Source organism: Pongo abelii, chromosome 11, assembly GCF_028885655.2.
Source record: "Pongo abelii isolate AG06213 chromosome 11, NHGRI_mPonAbe1-v2.0_pri, whole genome shotgun sequence".
NCBI lineage: Eukaryota > Metazoa > Chordata > Mammalia > Primates > Hominidae > Pongo > Pongo abelii.
Window position 1 is genome coordinate 122,629,235 of NC_071996.2, and position 15,742 is coordinate 122,644,976.

General features: G+C 53.3%; 2 protein-coding genes across 3 annotated transcripts; one reads left to right on the top strand and one right to left on the bottom strand.

The window, feature by feature from the left end:
* The first annotated feature begins 3,395 nt into the window (after positions 1-3,395).
* Positions 3,396-6,255, top strand: ZFAND2B (zinc finger AN1-type containing 2B). 2 transcript variants are annotated; one of them, XM_009238126.3, is made up of 10 exons: positions 3,396-3,459; positions 3,584-3,656; positions 3,937-4,031; positions 4,258-4,389; positions 4,497-4,648; positions 4,867-4,959; positions 5,037-5,097; positions 5,183-5,250; positions 5,588-5,660; positions 5,873-6,255. In XM_009238126.3, exons 2-10 carry the CDS (start codon positions 3,602-3,604, stop codon positions 5,915-5,917), a joined length of 774 nt encoding a protein of 257 aa, XP_009236401.2. In that variant the 5' UTR covers positions 3,396-3,459; positions 3,584-3,601; the 3' UTR covers positions 5,918-6,255. The 2 variants fall into 2 exon arrangements, with proteins under 2 accessions (XP_009236401.2, XP_009236400.2); XM_009238125.3 differs by having other exon boundaries at positions 3,422-3,459; positions 5,977-6,255.
* A 124-nt stretch (positions 6,256-6,379) lies between these two features.
* On the bottom strand, positions 6,380-15,670 carry ABCB6 (ATP binding cassette subfamily B member 6 (LAN blood group)). The gene is made up of 19 exons (XM_002812874.6): positions 14,498-15,670; positions 14,038-14,175; positions 13,022-13,202; positions 12,736-12,837; positions 12,369-12,552; positions 11,333-11,454; positions 10,752-10,861; positions 10,484-10,549; positions 10,189-10,314; positions 9,953-10,029; positions 9,802-9,865; positions 9,607-9,692; positions 9,375-9,432; positions 8,744-8,848; positions 7,559-7,733; positions 7,325-7,437; positions 6,995-7,089; positions 6,844-6,912; positions 6,380-6,660 (listed from the first exon to the last, which is right to left on the bottom strand). The coding sequence occupies exons 1-19, from the start codon at positions 15,044-15,046 to the stop codon at positions 6,549-6,551; spliced, it is 2,532 nt and encodes an 843-aa protein (XP_002812920.1). The 5' UTR covers positions 15,047-15,670; the 3' UTR covers positions 6,380-6,548.
* Positions 15,671-15,742: the final 72 nt, after the last annotated feature.

A 15,742-nucleotide genomic window follows, 5' to 3' on the forward strand; every position in this document is an offset into this window, starting at 1 on the left:
TTGAGAGGCGGAAAACCACTGAGACAAATACCATTAAACTAATACTCAAGTAGAATTGGAGCCAAGACACCTTTTCTGGCTATCCTCAGTTTGACCTTGTCTGCTTTAGACCTGCTAAAGCTAAAATAACTGGTGTCTGGCTATGACTATGCCCGCGAATTTATAGAGGAACCTATGTCTACTGTCCCAATGAGAGGCTGCAGCTCAGTTACCCACAGCTAAAGCGCAAGGCTGCTTAGCAGGTCAGTGCGTGCTTTGTTGGTCTACAATAAAAGAGACTTAAGCAATGCTCAGCTGTTAATTGATATCTCCTGAAATAGTTTATTCAAGTTGCAAAATGTTATTTGATTTCTCTCTCAGTGTTCTCCTGGCTTCTTTTATTCAGGAAGCAAGGAGGCTACATTGGGGAATGGTGACTTTGGTTTGTGCGGGCACTCTTTTTAAATTGTGGGATGAGAGCATCACCCAGTGAGAAAGCCCCTGGGCTGGTAATCAGCACAGAGAGCTTAGTCAGGACTATAACCCATCAGTCAGAAAAATGTTTGCCTGGGAAGAGAGATACTACTGTGAGAGCTTCATTCACTTTTATTGTGGTCGCTGGAGTCTCTGAGGTAAGTCTGTTATGGCATGATATGGTCTGGATATGCGTCCCCTCCAAATCTCATGTTGAAATATATTCCCGCCGGGCGCAGTGGCTCACACCTGTAATCCCAGCACTTTGGGAGGCCGAGGCGGGCGGATCACGAGGTCAGGAGATCGAGACCATCCTGGCTAACATGGTGAAACCCCATCTCTACTAAAAATACAAAAAATTAGCCGGGCGTGGTGGCATGTGCCTGTAATCCCAGCTACTCGGGAGGCTGAGGCAGGAGAATGGCGTGAACCTGGGAGGCGGAGCTTGCAGTGAGCTGAGATTGTGCCACTGCACTCCAGCCTGGGTGACAGAGTGAGACTGTCTCAAAAAAAAAAAAAAAAGAAAAGAAAGAAAAAGAAATGTATTCCCAATGTTAGAGGTGGGACCTGGCAGGAGGTGACTGGAACCTGAGGGTGGATCCCTCATGAATGGCTTAGTGCCATCCTCTTGGTGATGAGTGAATTCTCACTCAGTTCACATCAGATCTGGTTTTGAAAAGACTCTGGGACCTCCCTCTTCTCTCTCTTGCTCCCACTATTGCCATGTGACATGCCTGTTTCCCCTAGGCCTTCTGCCATGATTAGAAGCTTCCTCAGACCTCACCAGAAGCTGAGCAGATGCTGGCACCATGCTTCCTATACAGTCTGCAGAACTATGAATAAATTAAACCTCTTTTCTTTATAAATCAACCAGCCTGTTTTTTTTTTTTTTTTTAAAGACAGGGTCTCACTTTGTTATCCAGCTGAAGCACAGTGGTACAATCATAGCTCACTGCAACTTCGACCTCCTAGGCTCAAGCAATCCTCCCACCAAAGCCTCTCGAGTATTTGGGACAAGGGGTGGATGCCACCATGCCCAGCTAACTTTTTAAAAAATTTTTTGTAGAGAGGGAGGTCTTACTATGTTGCCCAGGCTGGTCTCAAACTCCTGGGCTCAAGTGACCCTCCCACCTTGGCCTCCGAGGGATGGGATTACAGGCATGAGCCACCGTGCCTAGCGAGGTATTTCTTTATAGCAACATAAGAACAAATGACTACATTTGCACTGCAAGCATTCTGGCTCATGCTCAAAAATGAGATCCGAAGATTTTTATTTTTTGAATTCCACAAGGCTTTGGTTATCTGAGCATTTGTAAAGTGGGAGTGGAGAGAGACGCAGTGTTTATCTTTGTTTAGTCTGCTCCATACACGTTTCTCCAAACTGAAAGCCTACAATTCTTTCTATTTTTGTAGAGACAGGGTCTCACTATGTTGCCCAGGCTGGAACTCCTAGGCTCAAGCGATCCTCCTGCCTCAGCCTCCCAAAGTGCTGAAATTACAGGCGTCAGCCACCATGCTGGGACTGGAAGCCTACAATTCTAAATTGTACTGATGAATATAGAGAAGAAAAAAAATGAATAAACAAAATTCTTAGAACCAAATGATTACAATGAGACTGGGAAAAAATTATTTGAAATCTGACAGTTATATATTGAAACAAAATAAAACCATTTATAAAGTCCTGGACGCAATTTAAAATAAAAAGAATATTGGCTGGGCGTGGTGGCTCATGCCTGTAATCCCAGCACTTTGGGAGGCCAAGGCGGGCGGATCACGAGGTCAGGAGTTTGAGACCAGCCTGGGCAACGTGGTGAAACCCCGTCTCTAAAAATAAAAAAATTAGCTGGGCGCAGTGGTGTGCACCTGTAGTCCCAACTACTTCAGAGGCTGAGGCAGGAGAATCGCTGGAACCCGGGAAGCAGAGGTTGCAGTGAGCTGAGATCGTGCCACTGCACTCCAGCCTGGGTGACAAGAGTGAGACTCTGTCTCAAAAAAAAAAAATTATATTGGTCAGGTGTAGTGGCTCACGTCTGTAATCCCAGCACTTTGGGAGGCCAAGGCAGGAGGATCACTTAAGGCCAGGAGTTCGAGACCAATCTGGGCAACAAAGAGAGACACCCCACCCCCCATTTCCACAAAATAAAAAATTAAAAATTAGCTGAGCATGGTGGCTTGTGCCTGTAGTCCTGACTACATTCATTTAATAATCACTAAGAATATTCTAGGCTAGCGTTTTTCAGAGTGTGGTGCATGGGCAATCTGTGTCAGAATTCCTTCAGGTGCTTCCTACTGAATTAGAAGCTCCAGGGCCCGGAAATCCGCATTTTAAACTAGCTCTGTAGGCGATTTGGATTCACACTAAAGACTAAGGACCACACTGTTCTAGGCACTGTTAGGTGCTGGAACCTAACACGAAACAAGGTAGACGTGGTTCCTGACTTCCCAGTATACTCATATAGGGGCTGGGCTCATTAGTGATATGGGTGCTAGAATGGAAGAAGGAAGATCACATAGCAGGTGCGCCTAGTTCAGACTGAGGGATTTGCAGCTCTAGAGACCTCTGTACTTCAGAGAAATACGGGAGCTGTCAGCTCGTGGAAGCGAAGGGCAGCCATGGCCGTGAACAAAATGGCCAGGAGGAGGGCATCGTGTGTGAAGCGGGCTAAGGACCGAATTGTGAAAGACCCCAAACCACCCAGCCTTCCATCCCCCAAGATACCCGTCTTTGCCTTCGCTGACCCTTTCGCCCGTCCCTGATCCCTCAGAGAGATCCTCTGTGGAGCTATGCCCGCGCCCAGGGTCGCGGAGCCGCGCACCAACACCCTCTCGCCTCCCGACAGTCTTCCGACTCAGCCTCCTAGAGCAAGGCGGGGCGGGGCTCAACCGAGGCCCTCCCCGGCTGCCCGGAGACTGCGCCGGACGCGCCAGCCCTGCGTGATGACGTCAGCGCGCCGCGCGCGCCGAGGGCGGAGCGGGCGCCGGGGGCCGGCTGGCGCGGGGGCTCCGGTAACCCCGGCTGGGCGGGGGAGAGGAAGGGGCGGGGCAGGGAGCCCGCCAGAGTGCGGAGTCGCGGTCCGGACCCGGAGCACGAGCCCTAAAGACGCTCAGCACTCGTCGCTTCTCCTAGCAGACCCCGCCCGGCCTGGCGATGGAGTTTCCGGACCTCGGGGCTCACTGTTCGGAGCCGAGCTGTCAGCGCTTGGGTGAGGGGCGGAGCGCGCGGGGGGCGGGGCCCAGCGGACAGGGACTTTGAACCGCAGGTGGGGAGGGAAGGGTGGGCTCCCAGGCTGGCAATGCCGGGGGGCGGGGCTTGAAGTTGGGGGGGGGGGTCAGCGGCAGAGGGGGCGTGGCCAAGGAGGTAATGGGCTTGGGAAGGGGCGGTGTGTCGCAAGTAGGGTGGCGTTTTCCTTCCCGAGTGGAAAGCTTGAGTGAGAGAGGACATCGAGGTCCCGCTGGACCTGCAATCCGACCAACTCTTTGCAGATTTTCTGCCGCTTAAGTGTGATGCCTGCTCAGGCATCTTCTGCGCAGACCATGTGGCCTACGCCCAGCATCACTGTGGATCTGCTTACCAAAAGGTGAGGGGGCGATCCTCAGGGTGAAAGCAGGCAGATGGAGAATGCGTGCAGAATCCCCCAAATCTGTGTCTCACGTTTCTTCTCCCTTTTGTCTTTCTGAGGCTGTCAGTGCTGGGAAACACTGTTTTTTTGAGTGTTTGTGGTGGGTCATATCCAAGTTCTTTCAGGACCAGAGATTTGTTGGACTGGAGTGGGCCACAGACTGACCCTTGCTCCTTGACTACAGGATATCCAGGTACCTGTGTGCCCTCTCTGTAATGTGCCTGTGCCTGTGGCCAGAGGGGAGCCCCCTGACCGTGCTGTGGGAGAGCACATTGACAGAGACTGTCGCTCTGATCCAGCACAGCAAAAACGTAAGGTAAACATTGTAGGGGTCAGCCACAACCCAGCTGGGACTACGGATGCCTGGAAACCCAAACAGCTAGTCAGAGTCTCAGCAGAGACAACCTTCTTACTTCACCTCAGATCTTCACCAATAAGTGCGAGCGCGCTGGCTGCCGGCAGCGAGAAATGATGAAACTGACCTGTGAACGCTGTAGCCGAAACTTCTGCATCAAGCACCGGCACCCACTGGACCATGATTGCTCTGGGGAGGGGCACCCAACCAGCCGGGCAGGGTAATTGCAGCCAAGTCCTCCACTTGCTTTTGGGAAGCATTCTTTTGGAACTGACTCAAGCTTTGTTGTTACAAATTGGGGAGCTTCAACCCTATCCCTGTCAGCTAGGGGAGTCTTTTATCTTCCTTTTCAAGTGCATGTTTTTCCAGAACTCCCCTCCTGACTTCCTGGGTAAGGCTAGTTCTTGGAGACATGCCAAAAATCTGTCTTCCCTACAGACTTGCTGCCATCTCCAGAGCACAAGCTGTGGCTTCTACAAGCACCGTCCCCAGCCCAAGTCGAACCATGCCTTCCTGTCCCTCTCCCAGCAGGTAGGCCTGCCCGTTTCCCTGCTCCCCCTTTTTCCCCTTCACACCTCTGACCTCCACCTCTTCAATGTCTGTCGTAGAGCCACAACCCGATCTCCGTCCTGGACAACCCCTCCAGTGATTGCTTTGCAGAATGGCCTGGTGAGTTGGGCAGAGGTTGGATGGACAGAAACAAACACACAGAGAGTGAAGTCCAAGGACGCTGGTCTTCTTTCTCCCTTTGTAGAGTGAGGATGAAGCTCTGCAGCGGGCCCTGGAAATGTCCCTGGCAGAGACCAAACCCCAGGTTCCAAGGTACCTTACCCTCTTGTGAAAGAGAGCGCAAGCTGTGGGCAAGGGCTTGGTCTGGAGGCAGGTAGGTGGGACCACTCTGACACAATGCAAGATAATCGCTGGCAACTTGGTCTCAAAAGTAAGATGAGCTATATGATCTTTGACAAGTTATTTAACCCATGGAGCCTTCACTTCCTCTATAAAACGGGGACAATACTAACACCCACCTTGTAGTGTTGCTATGAAGATTGAGATAATCCTCAGCAGTGCTCGGCACCATGAGGCCCGACACACACTGATCAGATGTCCAAATTTCAGATCTTACCATCATCCAACTTAAACCGTTTCTCCCTCCCAGTTGTCAGGAGGAAGAAGACCTAGCTTTAGCACAAGCACTGTCAGCCAGTGAGGCAGAATACCAGCGGCAGCAGGTATGAGCCTGGGGTGAAGATGTGTGCTGCAGTGGGAGGGAGGCAGAAGTCAGGGATGGGGGTTCTTCCGAGTGGTGCAGGGTTTTGGAATGGTGGTTGTCGTTTGGTTTTCAGTATGACTCCAGCCCGTGCTGAGCTCTGAAATGAGGGCTGTCCCTCATTTCCTTGACATTGCACCGTGTCTTCCCCTCCTTCCCCTCTCCTTGCTCCAGGCCCAGAGCCGCAGCTCGAAGCCGTCCAACTGCAGCCTGTGCTAGGGCCCTGGGCTTGGGGAGGGAGATTCACCTGAGGAGGACTGTGGCCCTCACACCTCTAGGGTACACAGGGAGAGGAGGCCCGGAGCAGCCTGGAGGGCAGAGACAAACAGGAGTGATGTGGAGGTCGCCCTGGGAGCCTCTGGAAGGCCTTGCTAGTGCTCCAGCTGCATGGAAGAGAGCGACTAGCAACTGTTCCCTGGTTGGGCCCTCAGTGGATGCTGGCCAGGCCCTACTCTCAGCCCCTTCATCATGTCATCTCCCTGATGCTGGAGCTGTCCCGATGTGGAGTGGGCAGGAAGGGGCCTGGAAAAAATAAAGGATCTTGGCAGTTGATAAAACGTACAAGTGGTGTGTTTCTCTCTCTTCTCTAACCTCAAACAGAAAAGCCGTGTCAAGAATGCTCATCTGACTTATGGGTAGAGGCCCACTGCAGTACCCCATCCCACAGAGCCACAGTGATCCTTGCACAGTCCACATTTTTATTTCCCCAAAAAGTGCTTTTCTGAAAGGTCCCTTTCCTTTACTATAGCTAGCACCACACCCCAAGACCAGGATGAAATAAGCCAGGGAAAGGAGATACATCTTATTCCCTTCTGGGTTAGTCTTTGAGAGGGAAGTGGCCAAACTTTTGTCACCGTTCCATGGTCTGAGGCTCAGTGTCTTCAGAGGTTTCTTCCTGTCCCTGTTGCTGCAGCTGCCACATGTCAGCATACACCCCACCTCGGGACAACAGAGCCTCATGCCTGGGGTGAGGAGGAAAGTGTGAGTCCTAACCATCAGTTTTACACCGAGGGTCCTTGCCGCCAGCCCACAGAGAGGATGGGATGGGAAGGGAGGTCCCCTCCAGAAGCCCCTGGGACTTCGTGCCCCCTTTCCTGGAACCCCCAATTCAGAAGACCTCTCCTTTTGATCTATGTGTCTCTTACCGTCCCCTCTCCACGATGCAGCCATCCTTGATGACGAGGATCTGGTCAGCATTGACCACAGTTGAGAGCCTGAGAAGTCAAAGATCAGTCGCCTACTACCCCACCCAAAGCGGGCCACACCACCAGCCGCCCCAGGCCTGTAGTCCTGTACCTGTGTGCCACTACGATGGTGGTGCGGTTGGCACAGACTTTGGCCAGAGAAGCCTGGATGGCCCTCTCATTAGATGTATCCAGTGCTGACGTTGCCTATAGAGAGGGTCCAGGTAAAACTGTTCCTGCCACTCAAAACCCTCAATGGAAGGAGGCAGGCTGCTGGCTGAGGCCTCAAGAATACACAAGAGCCTTGTTTGGGCTTGAGAACTGTAAAGTGTGTTTTGTGAGATGTGGATTCATGGTATCTGTTCTAGGTGGGGACAGTGCCCAGCAGGAATGGCTTGAGCATACACAAGGGAGGAAGGAGGGGAGGAGACCCAGGGCGCACCTCATCCAGCAGAATGATGTCCGGAGCCTTGAGGATGGTGCGGGCAATGGCGACGCGCTGCTTCTCCCCGCCGCTCAGCTTCAGTCCCCGCTCGCCCACCTGTGTCCTGTACCCTGTGGATATTACCCACCACACGTTTCTTACGTGGAAGAAACAAGAAACGGAGGGAACAGGGGTCAGGGATTAACAGGACAACACCAGGAGGGGAGGGGACTCTCTGCAAAGGAATCTCACCTTCAGGGAAACCCATAATGGCATCATGGATGCCTGCAGCCTGAGCAGCAGCCTCCACCTCATCATTCCCAGCTGTAACACGGCCGTAACGGATATTGTCAGCGATGGTGTCATTAAAGAGGACAGTGTCTTGGGGCACAACTCCAATGTGAGACCGGAGAGAGGCCTGGGTCACCTAGGGCCAAAAGACCACACACTCTGCCTTGTGAGATACCCCCAAGGCCTGGGAGGGACGGTGGGCTGGCCGGAAGCACGTGGGATAAGAGACTCTGGTAAGAATCCCATCATCACTGCCCCAAATCCTAGCCGTGTGGGCAAATCACTCCTCTCTGTTTCCCCATTTTCTCTTCCTGCTTCACCAGATTGCTGCAGATGTTTTGTTTTGTTTTTGGATAGAGTCCACTCTGTCACCCAGGCTGGACTGCAGTGGCAAAATCTCGGCTTACTGCAGCCTTGACCTCCTGGCTCATGTAATCCTCCCACCTCAGCTTCCTGAGTAGCTGAGACCACAGGCACTTGCCACTACATCAAGCTAATTTTTAATTTTTTGTTGAGATGGGGTTGCCAGGATATGTTGCCCAGGCCGGTCTCAAAATCCTGGACTCAAATGATCCTGCTGCCTTGACCTCCCAAAGTGTTGGGATTACAGGTGTGAGCCACCACACCTGGCTACAGAAGATCTTTGTACTTTTGGTTTTTTGTTTGTTTGTTTGTTTTGCTTTTTGTTTTGAGACAGGGACTTGCTCTGTCACCCAGGCTGGAGTGCAGTGGCATGATCATAGCTCACTACAGCCTCCTGGTGGGACTACATGTGTGTGCCACCATGGCCAGCTAATTTTTGTATTTTTTGTAGAGAGGGTGTTTTGCCATGTTGCCCAGGCTGGTCTTGAACTCCTGGGCTCAAGTGATCCACCTGCCTCGGCCTCCCAAAGTGCTGGGATTATAGGCATGAGCAACTGCACCGGGCCCTTTGTAGCTTTTATGGCACCATACAAATCCTTCACAGGACTACTTTACTTGTGTGACTGTAGGTTATGCTAGCATGGCCCTAGTTTTTTTGGAAGGGCCCTAGTTTTTTTGCAAGGCCCTAGTTTTTTTGCAACTAGTCTCTCTGGACACCCAGCCCTTATCATTCCTCCACACATAGAGACCCCTAAACTACAATCTGCTTCGGAGCAACCTTACCTGTGAAATGTCCTGCCCGTCTATTCGGATGCAGCCAGAGCTGATGTCATAGAAGCGAAACAGCAGGCGCAAAATTGTGCTCTTCCCTGCCCCAGATGGGCCCACCTGTTGCATTGGAAATGGGAAAAATCTCAGGCCCAATGGCTTTTTTTTTTTTTTTTTTTGAGACCGAATCTCACTCTGTCACCCAGGCTGGAGTGCAATGGCGTGATCTCAGCTCACTAGAACCGCTGCCTCCCAGGTTCAAGCGATTCTCCTGCCTCAGCCTCCCTAGTAGTGGGATTATAGGCGCCCACCACCACGCCCGGCTAATTTTTGTATTTTTAGTAGAGATGGGGTTTCACCATGTTGGTCAGGCTGGTCTTGAACTCCTAACCTTAGGTGATCTGGCCACCTAAGCCTCCCAAAGTGCTGGGATTACAGGCGTGCGCCACCACACCCGGCCGAGGTCCACTGGCTTTTGAGGTTCCCTCTCCAAGAGGTCACCAATGTCCATGGAGGCTGCACTATTCAATCCTGTTGCCTATCGTGACTGGGCTCTCTGGCTCCACAGCCTGGGTCACGAGCTACCACGGGCACTGAATGAGGGAAGCTTGAGGCATCTGGGCCAAGTGGCTGGGTCTCCTCTCACCAGGGCAAGTGTCTGTCCAGGCATCACAGTGAAAGACACGTCCTGCAGAGTCTCCTGCCTACAAGGAAGGGTGGGTTGCTCAGCAGGCACCTTCCATCACCAGAGCTGCTAGTAGGCCCTGCCCCTCCCCTGCCCAGGCTCTCTTCCAAAAGCAGGGATTCAGAGCAGTGAGAAGCAGGAAGGCAGTGTGCAAATGAACGGAAAAGCAAAGGAAGCCAAAGGAAGGCCTCACCCATCGACATAGCTGAAGTGCACGTTCTCAAACTCAACCCGGCCCTTCTGAAAGCGAAGGGGCTCTGCTCCAGGAAGGTCCTTCACCTGGAAGGGCACCACCCATGTGTGCTGTGGTTCTCAGCTTTGTATTTTCCAAGCACAAGAAACACCACACAGCTCCCTCCCCAAACCCTACTCCTCTCCCTTCACTCACTTCTGTCTCCTCTTTAAGCAAGTCGAACATGTTCTCCATGTCAATGAAGTTGGTCTGGATCATCCTGCAAAAAGGTGCTGGTTAGAACTTCTCTGAGTAGCCAGGAAATAGTAATGTGCCCTGGACAGGTGAGGGCCAGGGCTCAGATTACCTGTAGTAGGTGCCAAACCAATTGAGGGGCATGTACAGCTGGGTAATGTAGGTGCCAAAGAGCACATAGTCCCCAACCTGTGGCAATCAAGGAAGCAGAGCATGTCACGGAGGGCCTGCAGGCCACTCTTCTTGTGTCACCCTGCCCACTGCCTACCTAAGAGCCCGGTGACCAGACACAGGCCCCAGGCCCCCTTTTCCTTGTGCCCCACTCTCTCATCCAAGATCCTGCCTCACCTGTAGCTTCTGCTCACTGACAAAGTATGCGCAAAGCAGGGAGCCGGCGAGGAGCCCGAGCCCAATCACCAGGTTCTGGGTCTGATTTAGTAAAACCAGTGAAGCGCTCGACTTCCACTCCAAACCCTGAGGGCAATAACACAGGAAGAGGAATGTCCTGTACACAATGGCCATCAGTGAGTCCAAACCTGGGCCCAGGCCCTTTCCACCCCAACACTCGACTATTACTCTTGGCCCTGAAAATTCTACCAGGCCAGGGCATTATTCTCCGGAGGCCTCAAACTAGCATCCTCACCTGATATTTGATGATGGCCTCTCGATAGCGTTCCACTTCATAACTCTCGGCGTTGTAATACTTCACCTGATAAATTCAAACCAAATTTATTTGGCACGGGCCCAGTACACGGCACTCGAGTCATCCCCCCCAACTCTCAATCCTCCTTCCTGATTTCAAACATCACACACAAACATCACACCCCCAGCTCTCTGTCAGCCCCAGTGGTCCTAGTCACACTCCTCCACATCTCCACGCCTCAAACCACTGCCACCGGGGCCTCTGTTACCGTCTCGAAGTTTAGCAGAGAGTCTACTGCTCGTGCCCGGGTAGCGTTCTCCTGTGTGTTCATAGCGCGGCGAAACTTGGCTCTCCACTCAGTGACCACAATGGTCAGGGCTGGAGAGTGACAGGATGGGGAGCAGAATAGGACATCATCCCCAAAAGCAGAGACCAAATGTCCATGTCCACTACCTGCCATGTACACACTAAACCTATGCTCAAGCCCAGAGACCCAGATTCCACAGGGAGGCATCTCTGCAGCCTGCACAAAGCCTCATGTGTAGAAAACGCTTTTGGTAAACAAATGAAAGCAAGCTGCATCTTGTTACACAAATGAGGCTTCCTTGACCTGTGTTCACAGCTCAGACTTAACGTGACAAGAATGTCCTTCCCTAGCCCCTCAGCTAGGTTGAGTTAAGGTTTGATTTGACAGAAGAGACCCGCCCATCACATGAGGAGCACTAGGAGCCCATTGAAGTCCACCAATCCACAGCCTCCCATAAGTGGGTCACTTGAGTGGGGGCAGAGCTCATGGCCAAGGGAGTCCCTGGATAGTTCAGGGAGATGGTGTCCCCCAGCAGCACTCACTGAGGTAAAGACTCATGCACAGGAACACAATGAGGCCAAACCAGGCGTTGAAGAACATGCTGAAGTAGATGATGCCAATGATGATGTCGGCCAGCGTGGGGATGACATTGAACACCAGGTAGCTAGGAGGGCAGGTCAAGTGAATAAGAAAGGTTTGGGGGCTTAGACCCAGCAACCCTGCCTCTAGGCATTTCAGGGTAGTGTTTTATTTTCAAGCAACAGACTGAAACCAGTCTTAATCGATTCTACCCTCAAGAGGTGGGTGGATAAATCAACCATGCTCAAACTACAGAATTCTCTGTATCAGTTACAATGAATGAGGGAGACCTTCAGGCATGGGGGAAAAATATATCTCCATAATGTTCTGTTAATAAGCAACTTTGAGAATGATGGCTATGTCACAATACCGTTTGTTTTAGGAAAAACCTCCACAATACCATATTAGTTCTGTGAGTATACATATATAATATGTATGTAAAAATGCAAAAAAGCAGAACCCAGCCAGGCACAATGGCTCACAACTGTAAGCCCAGCACTTTGGAATGCTAGGTGGGCAGATCACATGATGCCAGGAGTTCGAGGCCATGCTGGCCAACCTGGTGAAACCCCATCTCTACTAAAAATACAATAATTAGCCAGGCATGCTGGTGCACATCTGTAATCCCAGCTACTCAGGAGGCTGAGGCAGGAGAACTGCTTGAACCCGGGAGGCAGAGGTTGCAATGAACAGAGATTATGCCACTGTACTCCAGCCTGGGTGACAGAGAGTGACTCTGTCTCAAAAACAGAGCAGAACTCAACATACTAAACAGAGTGGGAAGCTCTGAAGAAGTAAGTGCAGCTTGAAAGAGATTTGCCCTTTGCCTGCATTACCTGAGTTATTAGGAGAGTGTGTATACAATAATCCTACACTTTAAAAAACACCAAGGTGGGAGGGGCAGCTCCTCAGGAGGGGTCTGTTCTCTTCCTCCCACAGGTCCCTATCCCTGCTTCTCTGGCTCCACCCTCCCACATGCCCTTTCCACTGGGGCGGCACCTGAGCAGCCCTGTGACACTGGATGTGCCACGATCCGCGATCCGCAGCACCTCCCCTGTGCGGCGCCCCAGGTGCCAGCGCAGTGAGAGCTCGTGCAGGTGGGAGAAGACGCGCAGCTCCACCCGCTGAGACGTGAACTGCTGCACCCGGAGCCACAGAAAGGTGCGCAGGTTGCTCACGAAGCCTGCAGGGAGCCGGGGGAGGCCTCAGTAGGGCCTGGGAGCTGAGGGACGTCAGCCCAGCACCAGGATGTGAAAGGTCTGAGAGTACATGGGGGCTGGGGAGTAATGCTGGGAGAGGCAGATGCTGAGGGAATGCCTGTGGGAGGGGCCTATACCTAGCAGGGTGAGGGCGGAGTCTCTCATACCTGTACTGCCAGTGCCACCTCCCTGGAGGAACTTGAGGAAGACGTAGCTGGTAACAGTCCAGGCCAGAGAGTTCCAAGGTGCCTTCTCAGTCAGCAAGTTCACTGTGGAGGAAACAAGTCAGAACTCACTTGTGGCACCCAGGACTCTTCAGGCAAAATGGTCCCAGGTACCAGCCACAGTCTCTTTCTGACCACCCAGCTCTGTCCCATCTCCCTAATTAAGCACCATCCCAGCCACCAGGCTGATGAAGGACCAGCACACTGAGCTGGCGCTCCTCCTGCTCACCAATGTTCCTATAGAATATAGGCACCAACACGTTGAGTGCCCGTTCCAAACCCATGAGCCCCAGGCAGATGAGCACCACCAGCTGCAGAGCTGGACTCCCTTGAGGCCACAGGTAGCTACTCAGGAGGCGGAGCTTCCTGCCAAAATCTCGCCAGGTAGACTGTTGGGCTGCTGACCGAACCTAGGATGGTGAAACACATAGGAAGGGAGCTCAGAAATCAAGTAAGTGCACTAGCCAGAAACTCTTTAGGGAAAAACATATGGGGTTACAGCTTCCAGGTATCTCAGACCCACAAGTGATCCTTGATGGAGTCAGAAAAACTAAGTTGCAAACTGAGATTTGGAAAAGAAGCATTTCATTTTTGGGGAAGGAATGATGACAGGGAATGAAATGAAGAGACTCTAGGATTCACAAACTGAGGTGGGGTCTGGTGCAGTGGCTCATGCCTGTAATCCCAGCACTTTGGGAGTTCGAGGCAGGTGGGTCACCTGAGGTCAGGAGTTCAAGACTAGCCTGGCCAACATGGTGAAACCCCATCTCCACTAAAAATACAAAAATTAGCCGGGTACACACCTGTAATCCCAGCTACTTGGGAGGCTGAGGCACGAGAATTGTTTGAACCCAGGAGGCAGAGGGTGCAGCAAGCTGAGATGGCGCCACTACACTCCAGCCTGGGTGATGGAGCAAGATTCCGTCTTAAAAACAAAAAGAGGCCAGGCGTGGTGGCTCACGCCTGTAATCCTAGCACTTTGGGAGGCCAAGGCGGGTGGATCACGAGGTCAAGAGATCGAGACCATCCTGGCCAACGTTGTGAAACCCTGTCTCTACTAAAAATACAAAAATTAGCTGGGTGTGGTGTCATGCACCTGTAGTCCCAGCTACTCGGGAGGCTGAGGCAGGAGAATCGCTTGAACCCGGGAGGCGGAGGTTGCAGTGAGCCAAGATCATGCCACTGCACTCCAGCCTGGTGACAGAGCAAGACTCCGTCTCCAGAAAAAAAGAAACTGAGGTGTACCTGGCTCCTTTCCACATCTTGGTCCTCTTCATGAACCTGCAATGTATAGGACTGGGGACGAAGTCCAGGGGCCCAGAGACCCAGGACAAACAGCCCTCCAGAGACCACATACCGCAGCACCCACAGGCTAAACTGAACCTAGAATGAAATATAAGTGGAGAGAGTATCATTGAGTGTAAAATTTCATTGTATTACTACTTATAATAGGGCTGGGGACTGGTGTCATGAACACATTCAGCACTTACAGTCTTAAAAAAAAAAAAAAAAAAAAAGCAAAACCACAGTGACTCAGCAAAGACACACCCTACCAGCTGGCTATCAGCTCCCGGCAGGACTCAGCCCCTCCCTTCTCCCTTTGCTTAGAGGCATCCTAAAGCCTGGAAGCAGTGTGACTGGACATGCAGTGCTTTCTCCCAAGCCCGGCCAGCAGAGGCTTCCCCCTCCCCAAAGAGTCCCTCACCTGCTGGCCCAAGTCCTCCCTTGCCCACCACCACTGTGGGCTGTTCCAAGACACCAGGGCCAAGTTCTCGGCTGCAAACGCCACAGTCCAGAGGAGCAGGAGACCAGGGCTGTGCCTGAACTTGATCCAGATGCCCATTGCCAGACGCTGCCGTGCCTGGCTCCGCTCCACGACAAGCAGCCACAGGCCACAGGCGCCGGCCAGACTCTCCAGCACGGAGGCCAGTAGTAGGTAGCTTGGCAGTGGGGCCCCCTGGGCAGTGCCCACCCGGCCAGCCAGGCCGGCCAGGGGCAGCATCACCTGAAGTGTGGCCAGAAGCAGCTGCAGCACGTAGGGAGAGACGCGAGGGCCGGCCCCCCAAGACAGCGAATCAGCACCAGCGGGCCGCTCCCGGCGTCTGCAGGGAAGAGCCAGCACCAAGGCCAGAGTCCCCAGCGCCATCCGCGTCGAGGGCACGAGCGTGAAGAAGAAGCAGGGACTCAGGCCATCCTGCATCCAGGCCGGACCCACGGGCCCTTCGGCCTCGCAGTAGTTGCCCACAGTCACCATAGCAATGCGTGGACGCCGGCCGAGGCTGCGGGCACTGCGGGACCGGAGGACGGGACTGGTCACTCGGAGAGGGGCGCGGACATCCAGGTGCCTCGGCTCACGTAGACGCTGGGCGCCAAGCTGCGGGGGTCCCGGGAAGGGACGCACGTGGACCAGGCCTCACCGCCCACTCCCCTCGCGCACGCGCCGCCACCACGCACTCACGCAGGGCACGTACGCTGTCTCAACCCGGCCCCGCTGGCTCTGGGCCCGGGATCCTTCTGCCAACTGCAGGCCCACGGGAATGCTCGGTGTTGGACTCGCACCGCGCCCCACGGCTGTAGCCCCGCCCACAGGACCGCCCCCAGCCCCTACCCAGGGCTCCCATTGGCCAAATGTCTCCGAAGGGGGAGCGGGGGGAATGGTGCACACGAGGAATGCAAATTAGAGAGGCAGACCCGGCTTGGTCACGTGCTCAGGGCGGGAAATCTGACCCCCAGGTCCGGCTGGAAACCTCCACGGAATCGTGCCTCGGGGCTGGAAAAAGACCTCACGGAATCCTGGCTCGGGGCTGGAAACAGACCTCCACGGAACCGTGGGTCGGAAGCTGCCCTTCCGCCAGCCGCCTTGCTCAGCGTATCTGAGCGACGGCCTAAACATACTTTCTTCTAGACCCCGGCCGAATCCCCATCCCACTTCTTTTGTTCCCAGGATTCT

Bases quoted from the DNA above. Each gene is read 5' to 3' on its own strand.
- ZFAND2B (XM_009238125.3), top strand. From the start codon at position 3,602: ATGGAGTTTCCGGACCTCGGGGCTCACTGTTCGGAGCCGAGCTGTCAG. The intron at 3,657-3,936 runs GTGAGGGGCGGA...AACTCTTTGCAG, and splicing joins GCCGAGCTGTCAGCGCTTGG to ATTTTCTGCCGCTTAAGTGT. The intron at 5,251-5,587 runs GTACCTTACCCT...TCTCCCTCCCAG, and splicing joins ACCAAACCCCAGGTTCCAAG to TTGTCAGGAGGAAGAAGACC.
- ABCB6 (XM_002812874.6), bottom strand. From the start codon at position 15,046: ATGGTGACTGTGGGCAACTACTGCGAGGCCGAAGGGCCCGTGGGTCCG. The intron at 12,838-13,021 runs GTGAGCAGGAGG...TTTCCTCCACAG, and splicing joins TATATTCTATAGGAACATTG to TGAACTTGCTGACTGAGAAG. The intron at 9,866-9,952 runs GTAATCTGAGCC...ACCTTTTTGCAG, and splicing joins TGGTTTGGCACCTACTACAG to GATGATCCAGACCAACTTCA.